Source organism: Hoplias malabaricus, unplaced genomic scaffold, assembly GCF_029633855.1.
Source record: "Hoplias malabaricus isolate fHopMal1 unplaced genomic scaffold, fHopMal1.hap1 H_4, whole genome shotgun sequence".
Lineage (NCBI taxonomy): Eukaryota > Metazoa > Chordata > Actinopteri > Characiformes > Erythrinidae > Hoplias > Hoplias malabaricus.
In genome coordinates this window covers 117,997-145,118 of record NW_027101327.1, presented here as the reverse complement: position 1 = coordinate 145,118, position 27,122 = coordinate 117,997, and the positions used below count along the sequence as shown (strand labels likewise).

The window sequence follows — 27,122 nt, the reverse complement described above, 5'->3', positions numbered from 1 at the left end:
ACTAGTATGTTTACTTGACATATTTAAGGCCTATCCTAAACATTTTCCCTCATCTAACAACATTTTTGCCCTACATATCTAGACCAGCTGCCAGGTGATCAATATATTCAGGTCATGTGATCCCAAAGCAAACAATGCTCTTTTAACAATGCTGTCTAGTTACTTTCCATATGATCATCAATCAACACTTCTCAGTGCTTACATGTACCTGTCTGATGCCTCTCAGCCTTCAGGCACAGAACCACAGCAGCTGATGCTTGGTCTTTTTGCCATAAGCGGGATGTAGGCGTAGAGCTCCATGTATCCTCTAGAAGTCTGAGGGGCAGCTATAAACAATGTTACAATGCGCAATGTACATACAGGGGGAAAGGTAAATGCTCAATGTTCATTTTTTTTCCCCTTTTTCGGGGACAAACACAGAGCAACCAAACGGATGTGAGAGCAGCATTCATGGGATTTCTCTCTGGGTAAACATGGTGGGTTGAGAGAGGTTTCAGGAATTCAACTCAGGAACTACACACACAGTGCCTTGAAGTGCACTTGGCAGAGGACCAGGACTGTCTACATCAGACATAAAGGAACATGTTTTCCATGGCTTTGGTTGGAGGAAGGGAAACAATATCAAGTCAAGAGCAAAGGAGAGTTTTCCAGTTCTGACCAATGGCTTTTTAAGCGTTTAAAAGCTAGGCTACATTTCCTTTGCACGGTGTTGTTTTAAAATATAAGGACTGTAAAGAGAGTGTATGGTAAAATGGCTTTTAAATGTTGCTGTAAATGAGTTTTTCTGAAACATTTGAGAGACCAAGTAATACACAAGGAGCGCCTCGGCAAACATTGTTTCTGTTAAGAAATTTACTTTAATTCAATATCAAATGTCAATAAAACATGCAGCCATCTTACAGCTGTCTATCCACTGGCCATCTGCTCAACACTCTGAAAGGAGTTTCAAATCTAATATGAAATATATTCCATCATACCAGTTCCACTTCTTATTCCATACCTCACATATGACCCATTTTTAAGGATCTGAGCCAATTGAGTGGTTTTTACTCAATGGTAGGTGGAATGTGCGAGGGGTTATTAGTTCATAATAGTAACAACAACAACAGTACTTTTCTCAGGTCAATGGTGGTACTTTTGTCTGGTCAAAGATTAGGGGTGTCATGATACCAGAAATGAATAAGCTGGTACCAATACCATTAAGATTCCACGATTCCTGATACCAACTTCGACACCACGACAAAAAATAAACCAGTGAAACGACTGCATGTCAACAAATGCTTTATTTAAAAAGTCTTTTTGCCGCAAAAAACTATTCAATTTAATTTGCCCTTTTTTTCTCGTTTGTTTTGTTTATCGTTGTTTCTAGCCCAGTACTCTACCCCTTTAAATGCCAGACGTGTTGGAAGGTGGGAGCTTCACCCTGATTGGCTCTAGAGCGAGGCAACCTCCCTCACATCCCTCCTGTATTTAAATTGTCTCAGTGGGGGAAAGGCAGCTAGTGAAAGAAATGCAAGTTTTGAAAATATGTTTATTGTTTGTTGAGCTCATGGCTGCCAAACAAAACTGTTTCAGTCGTTTCTCACGCTGCATAGGTCCGTTAGTCGCTGATTGTACTCTGCTGAAGTATGGGTCTGTGTTTGTGTTTTTATTAGAGTGTAGACGTATTATTGTGACCCTGTGTGGTGTGGGAAATCTGTGAAGCCTTCGGCCCCTTTGGTACCACTGGAAGCAAGAACCGTATCCATTTCAGAATTTTGGTTTTGACTTGGTACTGATGTATCCGTTCATGACATCTTTATGAAAGATACAACTCCTATCATGCAGATACTGGTACTTTATAAATTCTGTACTGTATCTGTAGGTCCATAAAAGACTTCAAAGCGTCCTCTATTTGCTTATAAACTATCAGGCCAATTATTTCACAGGAAAAAGACATGTGTGGCCTCTCCTGTTTCATTTACTGTTAAAACGTTCAAAGAATACAGGGAAAGGCACAACAAAATATTTCCAGCAGGGTTTCCACCCATGTCCCCATGTGCTGCTCTATCCCATAGCTGAACAGCTGTGGCCTCGTCAAGAGTTAATTTGTCTCAATACGTGTTCTTGTCTGTACTTGTGTTCTTGGGAAACGTCATCAGTCTCAGCCCAAGTACTTTTCCATTTAAGTCTCCACATCTAGCCAACTACAGTTAAAAGACCCGGACGTGTTCTTGCTCCGCTTGTATTATGAAGGATGCATTGGGACGTGACTTCTGTAGACTTGAGGAAGTCAGATATCCCAGAATGCATTTCGCACCAGCCTCAGCAAACCAAGTTTTCCGCGCCACGGAGATGGTGACTCAAGTACGCCGCCGTTCCAATTACATAATGACCACAGCGTACTCGTGAGTCGAACTCGACAAGTCTGTAGTACCAAGTACGGCAGTTCGAACTTGATGTACTTTGTACTGAGAAACAGCCCATAACTTGGGTTGTGCAGAGGTAGGGCAAGTACACAGTTCTATATAGTGAATAGCCTAATGAGACGATGTGTCCAAACTTTTGACTGGTACTGTAGGTTTGCTTGCTCAATAGAAGTCTTAGAATATGTTAAAATATTTTATAATAATAATAATAATAATAACAACGATAATAATAAATAAATACAAAATCCAATAAAAAAATAAGACTTGGCTAAAATTATTTTATATTATAGTATATATGTAAAATACCCTGGGTCTCAGTTAGAAATAACAAAATATTATTTCCTAACATGGATGACCATATTAAGCAGATTGGAGCATACAATATTGATTTGATAGGTGTGAGCCAAGGGTCAGTTCAACCTGCTGACCGTCCAGCTCAAAGCTTCACAGGCTCAAGCAGATCCAAGTCAAGGGCCTCCATGTATGTTTCATTTCATAGCTGACTGCAGGCCAAGCATGTGGTCAACCTTGAGCTCCCATGAGCAGGTCAGGGGATTTGGCTGCTAAGAGGATTCACTGGGATATGAGCAGATTGATGTGATTGGATTGCACCTTCACTGATTCATACTTTCAGCATTGAATCACTGAGGCTTTTACATTCTGTTAACCCTTACAATAATAATGGAATCACCTTGAATTTTTACTTCATAGCAACTTCAACCGAAATGAATTTAAAAGATGACTTTAAAACAATTTTGGTTAAACAGCCTTCTCTGTTTTCATAGCTGTGGGAAAAAAAAAAAACACAGCTATGAAAACAGAGAATCCACTCTGTTTCTGAATCAACATCTACTCAAAATGCCTTAACACACACATATATATATATATAAAAATTACCTGAATAAGGATTAGTTGCTTGCTAAATTAGATATTTATATCTGGGGAAAAAAAATAATTAAGAACACTAGGTAAGTTTTTTTTTTTTAACTCTTGGGGCTCTCCCTAGTGTAATTTATATTGACAACACTATTAAAATCAGTGGGGAGGGGAGGGAGAGGGATGTTTTTCTATCCTCTTCCTAAAGTTACACAGTGCAGCTTCTGCAGTGCTGAGCCCAGAGTAGCAATGACAGAGGCTCTAATCTCCCTATTACAGGTTCATGAAGCATTACTATGATTCAGGATGAAGCTGCAATTTAAAAATAAAATATTAGTGTTGCTTTAACTCAAACAATACAATATTTTTATGAGTTAATTTTGCCAAATCCAGAATCTTCAGCTAATAAACAAAAATGATTTGTTTTGTATAGTAAAAAACCTGGGTGATTCTCAATGGAATTTTGTAAGTTTTGCCAAGTGTAATTTGAGCCCTCACCAAAACACTGGATACATTCTAAATATTTAAATTATTATTCGCACTTTATTTACATAGCTTGACTGGCTATGCATGCAAGTTAGTCCTGCCCTGTGGAAAAATGTGCCCTCCCCTCAAGACAAGACCATGATGTAAGTTCAGGTGAGAATGACTGTGCAAATATGCTTCCACTGAAAAAACTCTCCAACTAAAAATACCTCTGACAAAGAACTATAACTGCTCCATTCTGCTCTTTCTCTGAGTGTTGTACTAAAAACACAAAGGGGGGGGGGCGAGGCCGGCATGGTGAATATGACACATTTGTTTTGGCCTGTGCTGCTGGTGCTCTAGAGTGATATCTAGTGGCAGAATGTCAGATATAGTACCTTTACATTGACAGAATATCTAAAAATTATTCAGCAAATATTGTATAAATGTATATATATTATATATATATATATATTCAGCAAATATAAATGTAAAGATTTCAATAAAAAATAATAATAAATACAGCATCTGTGGCAGCCAATGATTCGAATTGAGACATCAGCTCAATCTGCAGCTGTGTACTGTATAATATATTCATTAATCTTGATCTATGGATGAGTGAGCTTTCACTGTACACCCAGGATCCACAGGCCATGTGATGCATGAAGATTTGGCAGTTTATTAAATGTGCTAGTGACACAATTATACTGATTAATGACAATATACATACAGATTTATTGCTTGAATAGCATATTCTTTTTTGGTCACTTTTCTGCCCCTTGCAATGGACAAGAACGTGAACTACAGGGTCACATTTGCCCCTTGCTCCAAGTTCTTTCTGACACTGAACAGTCCTATTGGAGCTTTGCCCCGATCACCAACTTTATGGGTCCTTCCGCAGTGCTCCATCCATTGGTGTGAGATGCTAATTGTTCCAGAGAGGTCCTTAATGAGCCACAAGGCAGCTTGCATGCCACTGGGCATGCTCTGCTTGAGCTGAGGCAGCAGATTAGCGCTGGGATCAGTGCTGAGCACTGCAGAGTGAAGCGGAGCATAAGGAGGGGGTGAAACACAGAGAGAGAAGAAGAAGAAAAAAAAAAAAAAAGCTCCCCCACCACCACCACATCCTCCTCACCTCAGATATGACACCCCTGGGATTTTAGCCTCCCCCTCCCCCCATTTTGTCTGCCTCTCTCGCTCTCTCTTCCTCCTATCTGCTGCCATTGTGTGTCTGTGTGTGTGCGCCTACGAATGTGACTAAATAGTGTTGGGTGGGTTGGAGCTACAGCAGGATGTTTAGGTATGTGTTAATGTAAAGTAGACATGGGCTGTGTAAGAGCTTCAGAGAAAAGGCCACAGAATGAGGCAGACTCCAATAAGGTACTCCTCCTGACGGCTAGAGAGACAAGGGTGAGTTTGAGATACATTAGTCAACCAGGGCTGCCACCACAATGTAATAAATGACTGTAAAATTACTGTCATTTTCTAATAGTAGTGTTAATAATGTAAAGTCTATATCAAAAACAAAATGTGTAACCACCAGACTACTGTAAAATTTAATAAAAATGGAGTAAGCCACATGTAAAGGTTTACATTCAATCGTCATCCACCCACCCTCCTAAAAACCAATATGATTAATAAAACTGAAATTTAAAAAAAATGTAAAAAAAGTTAGTTACTCAATTTGTTAACGTATTGTCACTGTCCAATAAAACATCTAAATTGATGTGTTTTTTTAGTTTATTACATCATTTGAACACAGCAGCTGTCCTTCACACTGTGTAAAATTGTCATGATGAATGGACCAATAGAAACACTATTAGAATTTTGTATTACAATTATATGTTGCACAAAAATACTTAAAAATGACTCAGCATTTGGGTTAACTGTAAACTGGCTGTTGAGTTATTCTGTTCTATACCTAGCGTTTGGGTGAAAGGGACAATGGACCAAGTAGCTGTTATACAGCCCAAATGTGAGTGCTTCTATTTTGTGGTGATAAATGAATGCTTATTCATGTCCCATCACTCTGTCTATTAGGAGACTATAACACTGAGGCTGTAAAGAAGGCAAGATACAACATTTTTAATTGAACCAAACACAAACTGCTGTACCTAAGCTTGAAAGTAAAACAAAATCAAAATCAAAAAACAATAGCAATGACCAACAACCCAGACACGCAGGCACAATTGTTTTAAAGCTCTAGGACAACAAAAGGCACCTGTGAGTTCATCCACATGCCCAGAGGAATCACAGGTATGAGGCGTTGCAGGAGAAACACGAGGAATCAGGAAATAAACGCAACCAAAACATGACCCAATATGCAAACACAAAGCAAAAGGTGGGGAGAGAATGTAAGAAAGACTAACAAAAGGCATCAACTGAATATTTCCATGATTAATAAAAAACAATTCAGTTGAACTTGAAAATCGAGGAAGACTACTACAGACTGGAAAAATTGACTCATCATTTACATATATATGGAAAATCTTCATGCAAATCAAAGCCCCACATATTTCTAGTTCTCCCAGTATAAACTGCTATCGCTCTACATTTTGTATTTTCTTATGTATAAATGTAAAATGTTTCATATTATATAATATATATATATTTCATTCATTCCATGTCTGTATATCCTTATCCAAATCCCAGTCACGGTGGGTCCGAAGCCTACCCAGAATCACTGGGCGCAAGGTGGGAATACACCCTGGAGGGGGCACTATTCCTTCAAAGGGTGACACATACTCACACATTCACTCATACACTCTCACCTATGGGCATTTTTGCGTCGCTAATGCACCTTGTGTTTATGGACTGTGAGAGGACACTGGAGCACCCCGAGGAAACACAGAGAGAACACATCACACTCCTCTATATATATCTGTATAATTCATTCATTCTCTGTAACCGGTTCGCGGTGGGTCCAGAGCCTACCTGGAATCATTGGGCACAAGGCAGGAATACAACCTGGAGGGGGAGCCAGTCCTTCACAGGGCAACACACACACGCGCACACACACACGCACACACACCCCTACGGACACTTTTTTGAGGCCCCTGGACCTGTGTGACTGCGACACTACCTGCTGCACCACCGTGCCGCCTATCTGTATCATGTAATTGCAATTAATTTTTGCATAGTATTAATATTGACTACTACTTTTATTTAACAGAAATAACTTTAATGTTTGAATATTGAATGAATGTCGTTACATGCACACACACAAACAAAACACTTTAAAACGCTTAAAAAAAAAAAAAAAAGATCAGGTTCAAACACACATTAACACACCATCCACCACAAGGGTAGGATTCATGAGAAGATTATCACATGAAACATGAAAATAAATGAGTCTTGCTTGTAGGCAATCGTGGTAACTAGACTTTAACATGATGCTACCAGGGGGAATGCTGTGTGCTGTAGACTTGCTTCAGGAAAAAAAAGCCTGTTATTTCTGTGCGAACGAAGGGTCGAACGAGGACTGCCGTCAGTCTATTCCTGACCTCTATTTTGCTGGCTGGCGGTGTGCGGTGGCAAAGCGGTTCCCCCTGCAGCTGCCAAAGGAACACTCCTCGTTGCAGCGAGGTATTTATAAGCAATGAAAAAAAGCTGAGTCTTTGGCCACTGTCAAACCTGATGGGTGCAAATGCATTCAGCCTAGAACCTAGAATCTGCAAACATATGCGTGGGGGGGTGGTATTTGTGAGCGTTCACTAAAAGTAGAAGTCCCTTTCGGGATTAGTCATGATCTCCCAGCTGTCTTGCCCAAGTCTCTGTGTGCAGGAGAGAAGGAGAGGAGACGGATGTTGGAGTTGAGCGCTGCTGCTGTCCCTCATTGTGGAGGTGGGCCTTTGCAGCAGTGCAAGTGAGTGTCTGAAGCTCATCATGCAAGCAAGCTCTACACTACGGCCATTAGGCTTCCTGCCAGGGATTCAGTCTGTATGATTAACCTCCCCCTCTGTTGCTTTTTCACTTCATCATCCATCTCAGACACATACCACACACGCATCTCTCACTCTCTCCATCACACACACACACACACACATATTAATATTAGATATGAGTGAAAAATGCTATTTCGTTTAAAGTTGGAGTAGCCCCCTTCCTAACACACGCCCCTAAAACACAAGAACACCACAGCTTGAGTCACACAGGCCTGCTCCACCAAACCAGCTCTGTTCTGGATTCTTGGAAACCAGAACCCATGTATTTTGATGGGAAGCAATACATCAGTGGGCAGGCATTGCAAAATCACTTAAGTCCAGCACTGCTGTGGTTGAATTTATCACCAGCACCAATACCATAGATAAATAAACACAGTCAGGACAGAGTCATGGTTAATCCGCTGTTTACAGCAAAGTCATGGAGCCATCATTCTGAGCTTGTGAACAGCTGTGAAAATTAGACAAGATGTCTGCTCCTGAGCTCCCCCTGTAGCTGCATAGTGTAATTCCCCTTTACAACACTGTTCAGAAATCGCGCGGGGGGGAGGGGGGGCGAGTGTGGATGGTTTCCTACTCTCGTCTAAAATCTACAGAATGCAGTGCTGAGTCCAGAGTAGCATCATCAGAGGCTCTATTCTCTCTGTTACAGATCACTAAAGCAGCACAATGACAAAACACTGTAATTTTAAGGGAAAAAAATGCTAAACAAATGTTCTTTAAACACAGCCCTGGAAGATGGACCAATGGACAGTTTTTATTTATTTATTTGTTTATTTTTTAATTTCCTTTTACTTCATTGTTCTATAACATGTTGTAAGTGACCCGTCTCGCTCCACTGCGTGATAAGGCTTTATTTGAGGCTCTTTGCTCTTTCTGGAGCATCTTTTGCTTAACACACTCACAGATGCCATCACCATTCACACTGCAGAACCTACCCATTTTTTTTGGATCCAGCTGTGAAAAAAAAATCAGTTTCGCCAACAGGCAGAAAACCTGTCTCACAAGTAATAAAAAACCAAACAGCTACACTGAGAATTAGAATATGTTAAATGTTATGACACTTAACTATTTGCATTCATTTGCTCCTGCTTGTGTGTGTTTGTTCCCTCAGGTGGTTAAGCTTGTGTTAGCGAGGTTATATTCAGAAGCAATTTAAAAATCAATTTGGACAAAAAAAAAAATAAGTCAATAAACCACTGAAAACATTTTAGAAGTTGAAATTAATTGTTTTTGGACTTATTATCACATGGTTAGGCTACTATAAGGTTTGTAGTGTTCAGATATGGAATAATTTCTGACATATGTTTATATCGCCCACCTCTATCATATTCACACACACACCAAATTTGACTGTTTCCATATTTCCAATCACCCGCCTTCCTCTATTGAATACAAAACCACCTGTTGAAGGGGGTTTTCTGTGTTCTACAGAGAGAAGCAAACTACACTATCATTAAAACTAATCAGAAACTCTACCCCCGCCCACTGCTCACATCACCATGGAAACTCAGTCAAGAGCAGGCTTCTGATATTGACAGAATGGAGAAAGCTATAGAGAGCGCCGAAGAGAGATCCACACACAGAGAGAGAGAGAGAGAGAGAGAGAGAGAGAAAGACCAGGAGAGAGTAAAGAAGAACGAATAAGCATAGCACTGGGAAGATACAAGATATTAAATGTTTTAAGTGTCAGAAAGGCTCAGTCTTTGCATAAATGGGTTGTGGTTCACCACATTGTGCTAAGATATGTTACATGATTGTGTAAGAATCGTCAAACATTCCTAAGACAAATTTCTCAACACATCATTATAGGCTTGTCACAATAATTACATTATGGACTTGGTGTACAATATTTCACTGACCTCATTATCACCCATTGTGTTTACTTGCATGTTAGTTTACATAAGACTGCACGTCACCAGTCTTTAAACCAGTAACACGGATCTGTTCTTAAGTCCCTGAATTCTGAGGCTGTTTTGTCTGTGTTCAAAAGCCATGGTTTTTTTTATGATTTATTTATTTTGTGTATTTAAACATGGTTTATATTCCAATCCCAATGTCTGAATACTCTGCTGTGCTTGTGAACACATTGTCACTTAATCTGCTGATGCATCAAGAAGTAAAATCTGAAACAAGCCATACGTGAACTTTATGCCTGAATGCCACTCAGTTTTCTGGGCTCAACCTTAAATGAGATGATCCACAGACTGTGGAAACTGTGCTGTGTTCAGATGGTCCATGTGTACTACAATTATTAAAGAGTTTAATTAAAATAAACATGCCTTTGTCCCTACTGTGACCCTGAAACAGATCAAGCTAAAAAGATGGCTTCATAAGGGAGTCATTAGCAAAACAAACTGGCTCAGATTTGTCCAGAAATCAAAACATCATATGGTGTGGCTAACTTTCAATTTTAAATTCAATAATACTGTCTGTTTATCATGATAATTCTAGAGCGGGTAACAGTGAAAAGCCAAGCCCAAGTGAGATTCCTGTCAGTCTCTCCTCTGCCACAGTTTTGTGGTTTCCTAAAGCTCCTTGCCTGACCTACAGTTAATGTTCAGACTAAGTGATGTTGCTACTGTATTTATGGTCCACTTCTCTGCCATTAATTCTCCATATGAAGAGTACAAAACCAGAACGAGCTTCCCCGGGTTAATCACACTCCTCATCATAGTTCACCCCTGGGAATAATGATCTAATTATGGATGTCATCAGATTTTTCACTTAATTATTCAAGTATCTCCAAATGTGACAACAGTATTTTATATATATATTATATATATATATATATATATATATTATATATATATATATATATATATATATATATATATATATATATATATATATAACAACACCAAATGAAGCATTAAAATGAATAATTTGTACATATTATGAATGCAATAAGAACAAGTGTTTGTGATTTGTTAAAGTTTTTTTTTTTTAGATCAAATTTATTTAAGAAACATTTTCACAACAACATTTGCTAGCTCTCCTGTCAGTCTGCAAGCTGGAAAAAGCCCCAGTGTGTATATGCAGCCCTAGTTCTGTAAATGGCGGGAAAAAAAACCTAAGGGTCATGGTCTGAAATGGCTCAGGCTTTCTCTCTGTACCTCACTGGCTGAGCCACAAGAAATTAAATTCTGAAGGCACCTGGACGGTGGAAATACCTTCGTATGTTGAAAAGCATGAAATAAGATAAGGATGTTGCTCCATTTGTGGGAAAGACTTGTTTTTGCTGTTTCAGATTACTTCAGGTGAAACTGAACCCAAATAAAAGCAAACTCAGACTGAAAGCACTACAAGAGTTACAAAAGAGTTTGTGTGTTCATTCAAACAGTGAACAAAAGATGAACAGCTTCAACGTCCGCCACCTACAGGCTGCAGTCAGTTTGGAACTCAACCATAACGTTCCACCTTAAAAGTGTGTTTTCTCCATGAACACAAACACGTTACTGTCACCTTTAACTCATACAATGTTTTCACTCACTAACTTTTGTACCAAGATTGTATATTGGTGCCCTGTGATTAGACAAAATCCGCAACTCTCTCAGCAACACAAACATACAGCGGAGCTAAAGGGTGCTAAATGTGGACAGTACACAACCACCCAGCTAAAGCTTAACAAAACGTAAGATAAGATTGCTTTGTTTCCTTGTAATATAAGGCTCGTTGGGCTACCTTCCTCTCCGGCCAGACGAGCAAAACACAAAGAAACAACTTTAACAATCTAATATCTTATGCAGGTCTCATCTATTCTTCTCTTGTTCTCTAAATCAATGAGGGATCTGATCAAAACTGATGTCTGATCCTGAACAATGCCTACAGCTTTATCTGGGTGGCTCCAAACATGGTGAAAGGCTGAGTCTTTATTCAAAAGATGATGCAACTCAATTTAAGCAAGGGTTCCAGTGAAATAAGAAAGAACCATTAGTCATCACATTAGCCATAAAGGGTTTCAGGTTAAAAATTCTTGTAAAATAAAACCCAACTTAACAAGGCACAACAAGAAATACAAACAACAGAGTTTGGCCTTCAGTGGTCACTGAAGCTCCCTCCCATTCAATTACAGTTTTCAGAGGATATGGCACACGTTTCATCATCAGGACCCAGAAACCTAATATGTGCCCAGATGCACCAGGCATGTCCATTGTCAGAGTTCATTTTCTAATTGCTTCCATTTAAAAAAAAACATACACACTGCAAGTAAACCGAACATGGGCGTACATCAGGTCACCAGCTTCATGTGGAGATCTCAAAGAGGTCTATCCAAAATTTACTGATGAGTGATAACCAAATGTTAATGTTTGATGACTGAAAAAGCATTCAGATAATTTTAGTACCACTATTCACCCACAGACTTTGGTCAGCTGCAACATTTTACAAGTCAAATGCCAGCTGGTCAACTGTAGCACAGTAGTATAGCATCTCTGTGCAACAGACTCCAATGAACAGGAGATACTATAGCCAGAACTCTCACAATTCGGTGTGACAGTAGTGTTTGCTCTCTTTAGCTGCATTCCAAATATGTTTCCTACTACTCTGTATTAGTAACTAGTTTTCAGTTTTTGAGAATTAAAAATAGTAACTCTAAAGGAGAAGAAAATAAATGTCTTAAGTCTCAATGTAAAAAATAATTTTGAAGCATTTCTAAAATCTTCACGATGCAAAAGACTGTTCTGCTGTGTTCAAATGATACAGTAAACAAAGTCGTTTATACTAACTGATTTAAATCTTCATCACCTCCCCATTCAATAACAAAAGTTTATTTAAAAATTTAACACATTACATATTTTCTTCTGCTGTTCTAAAATCTGGAACACCGATCCATGTTGCTAGATTGGGAGGAGTCAACATGGGTGACTATTGATTGCTATGCTTTGGTTGTTTATTTTCTGTTAGCCTACATATCAAGTATTATCATTAAATAAAAACAATAATACTAACACAAAATATGAAATATTGCATAATGGTAACTGATTAAATTATTACAATACTTTTAATAATAACTTAGCTATTAGTCAAATACAAATGTAAGAAATAAACAACATAAATGTGAAACCTGTGCTGACAAGAATAAACGACATGAATATGAGGGGGGGAATTGTGATGGCATTTTCACAGCAAAGTTTCACTGTCTCACAGGGGCTGAATTATAATAAGCATTTTCTATCCTACTTTTGGATACCGGTAACGGTATTGGTGTTTTGTGCAGTTGTCAGAAAATAGAGAGTTGACCCAAATGCATGGAGCTGATTGGCTGGCTGTTGTGATGGCAACAGCAGAAACAGGCATGATTGGTAAATCAGTGAGTATCTGTAGCCTGTGATAGTTTGCAAAATTAAACAGAGGCTGAACATTAAAATTTGAATATTGTCACCATCTGAAATAACGCATTTCATGTGCGGGATCTGCCTGTATTAATCTAGCGTGGTGTGAACTGTAGCCTAAAAATAAATGACATTCACAGCATAAAGGCTAGTCTTGTGAAGTGTACTTCGACTGAAAGTTTGTCATTGACAATATTAGATATTTACATTTCTAGATGTAACACTGCAGGACCAATCACTAGCATGTATGCAACAATAGCATTTTTTGCATTAGTTTGTGGATGTGCATCAATTCCACAATTGAGTTGGTCGTTTTAAAAGGAACACCAAGAAATATTTGGGATGTTTTCTCCTGGGCTCCATCTAAAGTTGCATTTTTACAGCACTATCTTGAAATCAAGGGAGTGGGGTCCCTAGCCTCCTCCAAAAGTTACATAGCACATAGCATAATATTTGAATTGTAGGCTGTGTCCTTCACTTCACAATGACTTCGAAGCTGTAATTCCAAGGTACAAATACTACCTAGTGTCCCTTTCATCGATCACACGGAGCTCTAAAGCCGGAGGACTAACCTCAACCCCACACAACACACAAAGCACAACTCGGATGTGATAATAAAGGATGTGGACTTGCCTGAAGCCTAAAGAGGGGTTGAAAAGGCACTAAACTAAGCCATGGGCCTGTGGTGGCCCTGTGGTTTATCTCAATGAGCAAATACAAAGAGCTCTCGCTTCCAAAACAAGGTTACAATATGAACGGCGGATGTCCACACCGCGTCTGTGGTAGTAAGGGCGCTAAGTTACCGCGCTGAAGTCTCGTTTGTTGTCACTCCGTGTTGTGAACAGAAAGTGTTAATGCGCTACAGGCCCGTACAGCTAAACCTAAAGCGGAATACTTTCTTCACCCACGTTTTCTTGAACTGCCTTCGTTTCCAGTCAAACTGTTCGCAAACGCAACTCGTGACAGTTACACAACAACCGTCCGCGTTAACCATAATTTGCAGTTACCCTAACCTCATGTGTGTCACCTGCCTGTCCTTATTCCGTGTAGTGTGTGTCTGTGGAGCGAAATTAACTCGCAAAGCCGCCCACGACTGTTTAAGAAAAACCCAACGCAAGCTCGGTTCGAGCCGAGAGCTGTGGGTAAACAAACCCTCGCGTAGAGCTTTGCACAAAAATCCGCCATTCTAACGTTAATAGCAGGTCAGAGAGCCCAGCTAAAGCACGTCCGTTATTTTCATCGGAAACTGGAAGCGGCTTGCAACAGGCCGAGAGAGGGAGAGAGAGAGAGACTTGCCGATTCCTTTGTGTATCTAATTCTCTTTGTAACGGCGGCGGGCTCACCTCGATACCACGGAACAAATCAAGTCTCCGGAGAAAGGTGCTCTGGGTTAACGCAGCTGTTGAAGGCCTCTGGCGGAGGGAGCAACTGTAAAAGTGAAGCCTCGGTAGCTGTAGAAGAGGAGAGCTGCCGCTGTTAATGCTGCTGCAGAACCTCGGCTCTTCAGGAGGCTCCGCTCCGGCTGACAACAGTGCCGCACTGCGCATGCGCCCCTCGCATCGCCCTCTCCTGCACTCTCTAATGGACTGTTTTAAAGCCCGCGGACTCTGTTGAGCTGCGTTTAAGTTAAAAAAAAAATTATATATATATACAACTACCACTTGTTTTGTAATAAGAAAGAATTCTGAAATTCATATAATAAAATTGAAAATATATCACAAAAAAAATAAATTAATTAATTTATATATATGGCCATTGACAGTTTACAAATAAAACCTCCACCTCCTTTAGTAATGTAATAACTATCTTTCATTACAGAATCGTGTTGGAGGAAACCAGAGCATGTGGAGGAAACACACACAGACACAGGGAGAACACTCAAACATTTTACAGACATTGACCCGAGGCAGGTTTGAACCTTGTAGCTGTGTGTCAGCAACACAACCTGTAGCACCACCACCACCAGTGTGATACACCTAACCCAGACTGAGCATGTAGCGGTCCACTGGCATAAAAATATCTGCCACAATGCTGACTGTAGGCCACAGCTGGTCCACCGTCAGACCGCTCAGACTACTGTCCTTTGTACAAGGTTTAGTTTTTAATTTTCTCACAATGATTTTAAACGCACAAACTGAACAAAATAAACTAATACAAATATTACCAACAATCACGAGAATAATGATTAGGCCTGATATAAAATGATTAGGTTGGAAATGTTGACACCGCTGGACTGTGCTAGTTTAACGAGAAATTAATGAAGGAAAAGTCAGTAAATTGAACTGTTTGAAAAATTGCTGACAAGTGGCATTTTATCTTACTCTTCTTAGCCATCAGTGGTCTGCCCAGAAATTGCTGTGTAAAATTCCAGTGGATCTCCAGCGTCACCTGGAAGACTCATCATAGAGGCAAGCAAAATTTAATGAAATATTACAGCAGATCTTTATGAGCCTCCAGGCAAGCACTGTACCACACTCGGTAATCTAACATCACACAATAGTCCGAGATGTACCAGAAATTAATAATTTAACTAAATTGAAAGTGGATGTGCCCATGTGGAAGACCCACGGAGTGTTAAAGGGACACTAGGTAAAATTTGGTATTTTTGCTCCTTGGCTCCCCCTAAAGATGCAGAGTATAATTTATTTTTCAGCACTGTCCTGAAATCAAGGGTCAGAACAGGGGTGGTTTCCTAGCCTCCTCTAAAAGATACATAGTGCAGTTTCTGCAGCACTGAGCAATGATGGGGACTCTAGTCTCCCTTTAACAGGTCAGCGAAGCATCACGATGATTTTGAAACTGTAATTTTATGACAAAAATACTATGTAGTGTTCCTTAAACAAGTTCATTGAGGGACTTCAAATTTACTCTCATTGAGCTGCATTTTACAGAAGGAAAATGGATATAAAATAAAACCCTAAATATTGTTTTGCTACAGTTTAGGTGGTAAATATAACACAATTTGTTTTTAAAATGAGCTTCAAGACTGAAATTAAACACAGCACCATCCTCCACATCATCAGGAGAAACACCTTCTTACTCTTCCCTTTGGAATTCCGATTCTGCCCTAAACCAGACCACCAGGTTTGTTTTGAGCCTGGCGGAGGAAGAAAATGTTTAGAGGTGATTGAGGTGGGCTGCTAAGCACGTGAGTTATTAATTAATTGACTATGTATTAATACATAATTATATAATCAAGAGCAACTAATTGCTATTCATATTTGTTTCATTGTATGAACAAAGGCATATATCTATATGATCACCCCAAATACAGAATAAGCTTCATGGAGAAAAAACAAAATAAAGAAATGGAAAAAACCCCTTTGTTGCAAGGTTGTATAATATTGCTCTAGTAAACAATAATTTCTAAATGAAACAGTCATGAAAGAGCCAGACAGTCTCCGAGGAGGCATGCCTTTTATTCCATGCCAGATAAATACACTTTTGCGCTTGAGTTGTTCCCAGCATATTTTACCAGACGATGGAGTCGAAGGGGCTTTGATTATTGTCACAGCAGTGCCACCCAGTGGTGTGAGAGGAGAGGCACAAGACCGCGAGGAAAAATGAGCACGTCACTGCTCTGCTGGTCTTATATCTTAAAATGAACGCAGATGCAAGGTCTAACCAGTCACACGTGATTAAAAGCACTGATAGGCAAAGAGAATATTTTTGATTATCTCATTACCCTGTGTTGGAGCCAATAATTATTTTTGGTGCATGAATTATTTATTTATATTATTTATTTTTTTGTGTACAGTGAAGTAAATTATGGTTTAAAAGATAAAGCTCTAACTAAGGTTAAGTTAGAAAGTTGTGGATGTTTTTATTATATTTTGTTATACTGCTTCTGCCAAGGCTTCCCTTTACTGAAAACCTGCAATTATTGCCACCATCTGCAGAGGGCTTACTATAGGGTGACCAGACGTCCTCTTTTACCCGGACATGTCCTCTTTTTTAGACTTAAAAAATGTCCGGGCGGAATTTCACAAACGTCCGGGATTAGTTTTTCTAGAGCTTACACAGAACTTCGAGAAGCATTTTGTTCACAAAATAGTCCCAAATGTGATTTTGTAAATATAAACAAATGTTTTTATAAACATTATGTTTTTTATAAAAACAAATTTTATCAAATATATTCAAGTTAAAAAAAAATCATAATTTTAAATATTACACCAAAAGAAGATGAATAAAAATGTTTTTAAAAAAGTATCCATCAAAAGTTCAGGGTTTGTAAGCAAAGACTGGTTATGGCTCACCAGTTTGTGCCAATTTTCATGAGAGAATTGTCACACAGTTAAAAATATTTGTTAATTTTAGGTCTTTCGCCATCTACTGTAAAAATATTATAAAAGGATTCAGGAAATCTGGGATCATTCAAGCATGGGAAACTTTTATTCTGTTGTGATAAATATAGCCATGTTTTCTCAGGAGTACACTGAAAATCTCTGGTCATTAAAAAGAGTCTGCTGCTACATAAAAATAATAAATAAATAAATAATTAAATAAATAAGTAAAAATACATGGAACTCTATTATTCAGGTAGAAAGTCAAACAATTTAATGCAAAAACCCTGTTGAGTTTTCTAGGCCCAACTTATCTCAGATAATCTGAAAGAGGTGCTGAGGTCAGACAAGTCCACATTTCAGCTTGATTTTGGGAAAAAAAAACTGATATCAGGTTCTCTGTGCCTAAGACAAAGCATCCAGGCTGTTATCATGTAAAGGTGTAAAACATCTGTACTGAGGTTCAGGTCCATCAGTGCCCACAGCATGGGTGACTTTCAAACATAATTGCATACAAGGTATAATTAATAGAGATGCCTATATTTGGATTTTAGAGAGACATATGCTGCCATGAAAGCGAAGTCCACGTTCATTTCACCAGGTTCACCCTAGACTTTAGACAGACTTCATCTTCCTACCGAGCTAGTAGAAACTCCAGGTCAAGTCTGAGTCAGTGCATGTGTGAATGGAGACATTGATGTCCCAGAAAATTGCACAGTATCTCCTGCACTTGCTGCACAGGTACTGCCCCATGCCTAAAGTATGCGGAAAGAATGGGTCTGACACACACACAAAAAAAGACCACTCTGGAACATCTCCAGACCTCATACTCTGGAGTTTCTCTAGAGTTTATATGTGAAAGGTGCTAGTGTGAGTGTGACTGTCTGGCATGCCTCCAATCTAGGTCTGCCTTCTATGGTACATAATGAAGGGTAGAATCAGAAAACAGCAAACATAGACTGTTGAGCAGCTGAAGTTTTGTATCAGGAAAGAAAGGCCATTAATCAACAACTTGTATCCTCAGTTCCTAAACGATTAATGAGTTTATTTAAGGAAAAAGGAAAAGTCATGTAATAAAATGGTAAACACAGAGTGTGTTGCAGGGATGAAGTGTAAAATGTATTTAGGTTAAAAAAAAACGACAATATGAAGTTGGTGACCTAAAAGATTACAAATATTTTAGGTATTCTGGTGTGTGTTTAGTAAATATCTAAAAAAAAACAAAGTTTTGTAACTACATACTTCTAAAACTAAACTACACAACAGTAACAACAAATAAACAGAGTTGTCTTTTTTTCTAGGGGCCCCGAGGCATCATGGGAACTACACTTATACCCCCAACCTCCCCAACAAAAGAGTCATTTAAAAGGGAAGTAAATAGTCCTTTAATTTGTGTGGGCCTTTGTTTAACGCCACAGTATCTTCAATATGTTTTCATCTTGTTATAAGCCCATTACGAAAAAAAACCCCCAAAACTTTGATTAAAAACTCTATTAAATCTTGGTAGATAATCTGAAGGAAAGCATAAGCGGATGGTAGGCGCTGGACTGCGCATGTGCTAACAGCGCTGACAGTTCCATAGCAACCACTGAAGACAACATGGTGAGTGGCTAATCCATCTTCTGTCTTTCTCTGTAAAGAAATTAAACATTTTTACACAACAGAAAAGACAACGACGCATTTTAATATACAGATAATCAATGGATCAATGGTGTTTGTTTTAATAACACGACATAATGTTACTACAAGACGTGTCAGTTTGTCCCGGGAACCGGGAGATATTGTAGGGCGAAGCATACAAGCTAACGTTTGTTTTCAGTGTAAACAGCAAAGCGGGATGATTTAAAATGAAATGGCCAGGATGGTCTGTGGCTCTACAAAATGTCACATAATATTATAGATATATCTACATTATTCCTCAGCAATGTGTTCACGAGTATGTAGGTAATTCTTTATTACACAGATAAAGGCAGTTATAGCCAATGTGTACGAGTTTCCTGCAATTAAACGATTTTTTTATTCATAGGCAAAAGCAACTACCATTAAAGAGGCCTTAGTGAAATGGGTAAGGAAAACTGTATTTACTTTAAAGCATTACATGTCAGTATTAGAGTATCACGGTTTAATCATGTACCATTTATTAGTATTACTGCATTAGTGATGATCTTTGTTGGCTTTTGGCAGGAGGAGAAGTCAGGAGAGAAGGCAACAGAAGCTAAAGCAGTGAAACTTTATGGTCAGATCCCTCCTATTGAAAAGATGGATGCTTCTCTTTCAACCCTAGTCAACTGCGAGTGAGTTTTCTCAATGTTTGGTTCTGTACAGTCTTATTCTTTAATACTGTTACAATTGATCATTATCAACTATCTATTAGTGACCTCTTATTTGTCATATTGACTGAACTGATTTGAAGATAGTAACATGGCTGTCTTAAAATTTTAATATAGACCCAACAGAATATAATTATTATGTGGTTATTGTACTGTTAACTTACCAAGGGATGATCAGTCAAATTTAGCTTTTAATCTCAAAATTTCAAAGCAGCCAGTTTAACTTATTTGTATATGTTTAAATGTATAATTGTTTTTACCCTGCTTGTTCTCGTTTCTTTCCCAGGAAACTGTCATTGTCCACAAACTGTATTGAAAAAATTGCCAACTTAAATGGGTTGAGTGAGTATTACATTCATGGTTTTGAAAAGGGCTACCCAAACTTAGCCAGCAATTTCTTTTTCATTTTCCCCGTATACAACTCTCATTACTAAATCTGTGATCCTCAAAAACATGCAACCTTTTTATGACCATTATGATAACATCCTTGTTTTTACACTCCACTGATCATACAGGTAGTTTTACAATTAGACTCGAGTTCCTTTGTTGCTGTACATAGTTTTAGCACACATTCACTGGTTTCACAATGGTCAGGACCTCCACAGATCATGCATCATGTGAAATTGGAGTGGTGGATAATTCTCTGAGCTGCAGTGACACTGACATGGTAGTGATGTATTAATGTGTGTGTTGACTGGATCAGACACAGCAGTGTTGCTGGAGATTTAAACACTGTGTCCACACACTGACCACTATTAGACACACCTTTGTAATTGTTCAATTTTATAGGTGTAAATTCAGAGACAGTAGCTCATCTTTTGCTGCACAGTGTGTGCTGTTCGTCCTCTCGCCCTTCATCAGTGGGCACAAGATGTTGTTGGGTGGAAACATTTGCTTGGTGGACTATTCTGTCTAGCAGTGACAATGAAGCAGATTAAAACATACCAGCACAACACACACTAACACACCACCATCACGCCTGTGTCACTGAGAATCATTCATTAATTTTATTCATTCAGTCCATCTCAGGGCACCACACACTCACACGTTCACTCAGGTGTACATTTACGGACACTTTTGCATGGCTAATCCACCTGCACACGTGACACAGAGATGTTTAAAAACTCAGTGCTGCTGTGTCTGATCCACTTGTACCAATGCAACAAACTAACACACCACAGCCACTGTTGCTCCACTGCAGCGCTAAGAATAATCCACCACCCAAATCACACCTGCTCTCTGGAGGTCCTGGGAGTGCTCTGACCATTGACACACCGGGTGAACGGTGTGCAACATATATATAAGACGCTAACAAGCCACCTGCATGTTTTCTTGGTCCTCTCCCCACTTTTAAATATTTGGCCAATCCAAGAAGGTTTGGACAGCCCTGATTATGTTAATTATGACTTTTAAATGACCATAATAACTGTTAGGTGCTGTTTCTTTTAGAGAACTTGAAGATACTGTCCTTGGGCCGTAACAACATCAAGAACCTTAATGGACTAGTAAGTGAAAATAATACACTACCATGCAGCAGTACTAGAGTGAAAATAAACTTCACAGGAGCACACACTTCTGAGTTTAAATGGCAGAAGAGCCTTTTTTAAACCAGGATATTTGACTAATGAACATTTCCATATATTTAAAAGGACAGTTATTTTTGGGTTAACTGCATTGCTGTGGTCTGTAGGAGGCAGTAGGGGACACTTTGGAGGAACTCTGGATCTCCTACAACCTCATTGATAAACTGAAGGGAATACATGTCATGAAGAAGCTCAGAGTCCTGTACATGTCCAACAACTTGGTCAAGGAATGGGGTGAATATGTTATACACTTCATAAGATTAATATGCCAAGAATGATTTGAGTATTCATAAAAGTGTCACTGTTTTGTCAGAAACAATTTTATCATAGTATTTGTTTAACCTTACACCATTTTCAGGAGAGTTTGTGAAACTTGTAGAGCTTCCATCACTGGTAGACCTGGTTTTTGTGGGCAATCCTTTAGAAGAGAAATACTCTGCTGAGGGCACATGGATAGAAGAGGCCACCAAAAGAGTCCCCAACCTAAAGAAACTTGATGGTAAGGAGCAAGCTTTGACATTAGCACTTTGATTTCTTGGGCTAGCATGAAAACCTAGAATATTTTGACATTTTTTTGTTAGGTATTCCTTTCCATTTTTCACTGTTTTGGAAGTTTTGTTTAGCCCTTAGACCACACTAGGATTTTTAAGACTCTTGTAGACTATTAGAAGTTAGACACGTTAATAATTGTTTTAAACCACATTCATACATTTTTGATCTTTTTTTTTTATTACTTAAGCAAAATGAGTGAAATACTTTTGGTGGTATGTTGTAACAAAGTTCTAATTGAAAAACTTTTCTAGAAAAAGAGTTTTTTTTTCAGGCAGCAGGTAGTGTTGCAGTCACACAGCTCCAGGGACCTGGAGGCTGTGGGTTCAAGTCCCACTCCGGGTGACTGTCTGTGAGGAATTTGGTGTGTTCTTCCCGTGTCCATGTGGGTTCCTTCCGGGTGCTCTGGTTTCCTCACACAGTCCAAAAACACGTTAGTAGGTGGATTGGCGACTCAAAAGTGTCTGTAGGTGTGAGTGTGTGAGTGAGTGAATGTGTGTGTGTTGCCCTGTGAAGGACTGGCGCCCCCTCCCGAGTGTGTTCCCACCTTGCGCCCAGTGATTCCGGGAATTGGATAAGCGGTTTCAGACATTGAATGAATGAATGTAGCTGTTATATCTAATTTTCATCTTATATTAAATAGGTACTTTAGAAATTAGAAGTGTTTTACATGTAAGTTAGAAACCTTTAACATGGTGCTTCTTAATCTAGCTCCTGAAAACCCATATCACTGAATGTTTTCACTATTTCCTTCTCAGACAACTAGAGTTGGGTACCGTTTGTGTTGGAACTGGTATTGGTGCCAGTACACAAATCTTTTCAGTATTTTCTGTAATCATTTTTTTAAATTTTAGATGTAAACAGTGATGGCATCATGTGATTTACTCAGACATGAAACAAAAGTCCCAGCCTAAAGTAAACACAGTTGTTTATGTGTATTGAGTGTAGTGTTTTAAAGCAATTACATTTTTAGGTGTTTTTCCAAACTGGATTACTTGAAGATGCGTACCATATCAGTACTGCTTCAGTGAACATTTTTATATTGTGTTTTAATCCATATGGCTGTTTAAAATCAAGCACTACGTGCAAAGTATCTGAGCAAATGAATGACTGAAGGTACCTTATATCGTTTTTCCACTGCATGGAACCTACATGACTCTACTCGACTCAGCACAGCTCTTTTGCTTTTCCACTGGCCAAATCTGGTACCTTGTCCCTGATGGTTGAAAGATTTAATACACCTGTCAGAAATTGATGACCTGTAGACTGTTATTAATTTGGTTTGTCAGTTTTCAAGTTGAGCCTTGAACCATGAACCTTCACAGGATCATAGACCTATAGCCACTCGGGTTGCTTGTGCTTTTTGAAGCTTTCCGTTTTACGGATTTCAGAAGACAATCGTTCAAAGTCAGAATTTTTCCTATAGGAATACACTGGCCAAAATTTCAGAATGCTAAAACTCAGTCAGCTTTCAAGCTACGTTCACGAGAGGCAGAGCGGGACTTGTCACGTCAAATTTCAGACCGTTTAGAATTACGTTTTCTTATAAGTTATCATACTAAGGTCCCCCCATAGAAATGACTCAATCACTGCACACGCCACATACACAACGCAATCACTGCACACGCCACATACACAACCCAATCACTGCACACGCCACATACACAACCCAATCACTGCACTCGCCACATACACAACGCACTCACTGCACACGCCACATACACAACCCAATCACTGCACACACCACATACACAACCCAATCACTGCACTCGCCACATACACAACGCACTCACTGCACACGCCACATACACAACCCAATCACTGCACACGCCACATACACAACGCAATCACTGCACACGCCACATACACAACCCAATCACTGCACACGCCACATACACAACCCAATCACTGCACTCGCCACATACACAACGCACTCACTGCACACGCCACATACACAACCCAATCACTGCACACGCCACATACACAACCCAATCACTGCACTCGCCACATACACAACGCACTCACTGCACACGCCACATACACAACCCAATCACTGCACTCGCCACATACACAACGCAATCACTGCACTCGCCACATACACAACGCAATCACTGCACACGCCACATACACAACGCAATCACTGCACACGCCACATACACAACGCAATCACTGCACACGCCACATACACAACCCAATCACTGCACTCGCCACATACACAACGCAATCACTGCACACGCCACATACACAACGCAATCACTGCACACGCCACATACACAACCCAATCACTGCACACGCCACATACACAACGCAATCACTGCACACGCCACATACACAACCCAATCACTGCACACGCCACATACACAACCCAATCACTGCACACGCCACATACACAACGCAATCACTGCACACGCCACATACACAACCCAATCACTGCACACGCCACATACACAACGCACTCACTGCACACGCCACATACACAACCCAATCACTGCACACGCCACATACACAACCCAATCACTGCACTCGCCACATACACAACGCACTCACTGCACACGCCACATACACAACGCAATCACTGCACACGCCACATACACAACGCAGTCACTGCACTCGCCACATACACAACCCAATCACTGCACACGCCACATACACAACGCACTCACTGCACACGCCACATACACAACCCAATCACTGCACACGCCACATACACAACGCACTCACTGCACACGCCACATACACAACGCAGTCACTGCACTCGCCACATTCACAACCCAATCACTGCACACGCCACATACAAAACCCAATCACTGCACACGCCACATACACAATGCAACCACTGCACACGCCACATACACAACCCAATCACTGCACACGCCACATACACAACCCAATCACTGCACACGCCACATACACAACGCAGTCACTGCACACGCCACATACACAACCCAATCACTGCACACGCCACATACACAACGCAATCACTGCACTCGCCACATACACAACCCAATCACTGCACACGCCACATACACAACCCAATCACTGCACACGCCACATACACAACGCAATCACTGCACTCGCCACATACACAACCCAATCACTGCACACGCCACATACACAACCCAATCACTGCACACGCCACATACACAACCCAATCACTGCACTCGCCACATACACAACCCAATCACTGCACTCGCCACATACACAACCCAATCACTGCACACGCCACATACACAACCCAATCACTGCACTCGCCACATACACAACCCAATCACTGCACACGCCACATACACAACGCAATCACTGCACACGCCACATACACAACGCAATCGCTGCACACGCCACATACACAACCCAATCACTGCACACGCCACGTACACAACCCAATCACTGCACACACCACATACACAACGGAATCGCTGCACACGCCACATACACTCCTCACACTTCACAAACATCATCCAGTACACCACAAACTAAACCACCACACACTTTGACAAGCCAAATTAAAGTTTGTTAATGAACTTTACCCCTCTAATTTACCATTTGCAATTGTTTACATAAACACCCTGACCATGTGATGACAGTGGCATGTTTTGTTTAATCTAAATATAATCCAGAAAATATGCCATTCATGTTTGGAATGATATAATTGCTTGGAACCATCCTGATAGCTTTTCTACCTAATGTCATCCTCAGGGATCCCAGTGATTAAGCAAGAAGAGGAAGAGAAAGAAGGGGATAAGTAACTGTTTTAGTATGTTCTTCATTGTACAACTTTTATATGACTCCAACACCAGAAGGTTAGCAATTTAAAGTCCATTGAATTCATGCAGATTTTTATATGTTGACTTGATATGTATTTATATAGGGTGAAGCCACTTTAGATTTTTAACAACTTTTAACTTTTGGATTTCTTGAATTAAAAGCACATTGCAGCTACTTATAAACAGTTACGTAGTGAAGGTAGTCTTAAAGTTTAGCTACTGGAACTGGTAACAGAATGGTACTGATGCACTGCAAAAATTTTTACCAAAAATACCTACATTTGTGGCATTATGTAGCTTCCCATTGTTTTCACTGACACTGTTTTTTTTTTTTTACAAAGCTATAAAACCTCTCTGAGAAACCATTTCTTTTTAAAGTTATAGGTGCTTTAAGGCCATGAGACTTATGCAGTATAAATAGCCGTCTGTTCAAATGAATTGTTGTGTATGCAATTTATTAATATATCACATATTTTTATGGCCCATAGCACATTTTAGTCCCCGATATGAATTTTTTGAAAGATTAATACTTCCTGGCTACAATTACACAGCATAAAAGGTCTCTGACTATGCAAAAATGCTTAAGCTGATGCCAACAATTCTGTTTCCAGGTGTCCCAGTATTAAACCACTTATTTATGTTGTACTATTGATTGTGGTGTTTTTAAACTTCTGACTCATCCTAAAGGCACATGTGGGAAAAGAGAAGACTTTGTAGCATGTTTGCAGAGTAAATAAGATGTCAAATGAAGTACCATTTCAAAGAAAAAGATTCTATCTATTTCCTGTTTCATAATTTTGTATAATTTTAATGTATTTAATTTTAAGCACGTTTTTTAATGTAATTACATGCAGAAATGTGTCATTGTTAATGTATGTTTTGAAATATCTTATAATGTTGCAATAAAAAGACTGTTATAAATATGTTTTCTGTGTTACTGGATTTACCTATAGTTAAATGGGGGGGGGGGGGGTTGGTTTATAAAAATAAACATGAATTTAAAACAAATAAGTGAAAGTGAATGTAGAAAGCTGCATGCCTAATTTATATCATATAAATTTTTATTTTATTAAAATATACTATTGTTTAAATAATACAAATATCTGACAATAATACTTTTACTTAGGTTTAACTAGTAGTGGACATTTCAGATGAGCTGGAGTGATGTATCTGACCCAGAAATATGTCTCCGACAGCAGTAACGAAAACATTAATTTTTATGTGCCTAAATACCATCACAACTTGACAGAAAAAAAGTTAGCTATTCAGTTGAAATGTTCCAAGAAGAGCAGAGACAGGAAACGACTATTACAATTAATTTCAGAACAAATTATGCAAGAGTCAATGTCCATAAACATTTGGCCAAACACAGATATGACCACCACCTTACTGTAGTTCTACAATTACAGACTGTAGTCTCCCTGTTGCTCTGCATACATTGTTAACCCCATTTCAAACTAAAATTTCCACCCAACAACCTGTGTCCACTGATGAAGGACTAGAAGTTGACCAACACAAACCGTGCAGCAACAGATGAGCTATTACAAGGTAGGTGTGTCTAACAGAGTGGACAGTGTGTGAGCACTGTTT

At 39.4% G+C, this 27,122-nt stretch overlaps 2 protein-coding genes and 1 long non-coding RNA gene across 5 annotated transcripts in view; 1 reads left to right on the top strand and 2 right to left on the bottom strand.

Annotated features, from left to right (window-relative positions):
* Window positions 1–14,574, bottom strand: part of LOC136686064 (alpha-(1,6)-fucosyltransferase-like) — a gene marked incomplete at its 3' end in the record, with an annotated part of 86,208 nt that extends 71,634 nt beyond the window's left edge. The window contains exon 1 of the mRNA XM_066659551.1: window positions 14,367–14,574. The remainder of the gene's footprint in view (window positions 1–14,366) is intronic.
* Window positions 14,575–18,775: 4,201 nt separating this feature from the next.
* On the top strand, window positions 18,776–26,438 carry dnal1 (dynein, axonemal, light chain 1). Of its 3 annotated transcripts, none has more exons than XM_066659556.1 (8): window positions 18,776–18,908; window positions 19,333–19,371; window positions 19,491–19,600; window positions 19,923–19,978; window positions 21,086–21,141; window positions 21,327–21,453; window positions 21,578–21,718; window positions 25,465–26,438. In XM_066659556.1, exons 1-8 carry the CDS (start codon window positions 18,906–18,908, stop codon window positions 25,512–25,514), a joined length of 582 nt encoding a protein of 193 aa, XP_066515653.1. In that variant the 5' UTR covers window positions 18,776–18,905; the 3' UTR covers window positions 25,515–26,438. The 3 variants fall into 3 exon arrangements, with proteins under 3 accessions (XP_066515653.1, XP_066515651.1, XP_066515654.1); XM_066659554.1 differs by lacking the exon at window positions 18,776–18,908 and adding an exon at window positions 19,153–19,242; XM_066659557.1 differs by lacking the exon at window positions 18,776–18,908 and adding an exon at window positions 19,231–19,250.
* Window positions 18,806–27,122, bottom strand: part of LOC136686067 (uncharacterized) — a 34,390-nt gene continuing 26,073 nt past the window's right edge. Inside the window, exon 4 of the long non-coding RNA XR_010800278.1 lies at window positions 18,806–18,938. This is a non-coding gene — a long non-coding RNA (uncharacterized lncRNA). The remainder of the gene's footprint in view (window positions 18,939–27,122) is intronic.

What these genes read in the sequence shown, in the direction of transcription:
- dnal1 (XM_066659554.1), top strand. An exon ending in TCAACCCTAGTCAACTGCGA is followed by an intron (nt 19,601 to 19,922) that starts GTGAGTTTTCTC and finishes TTTCTTTCCCAG; the next exon opens with GAAACTGTCATTGTCCACAA. An exon ending in TGCCAACTTAAATGGGTTGA is followed by an intron (nt 19,979 to 21,085) that starts GTGAGTATTACA and finishes TGTTTCTTTTAG; the next exon opens with AGAACTTGAAGATACTGTCC.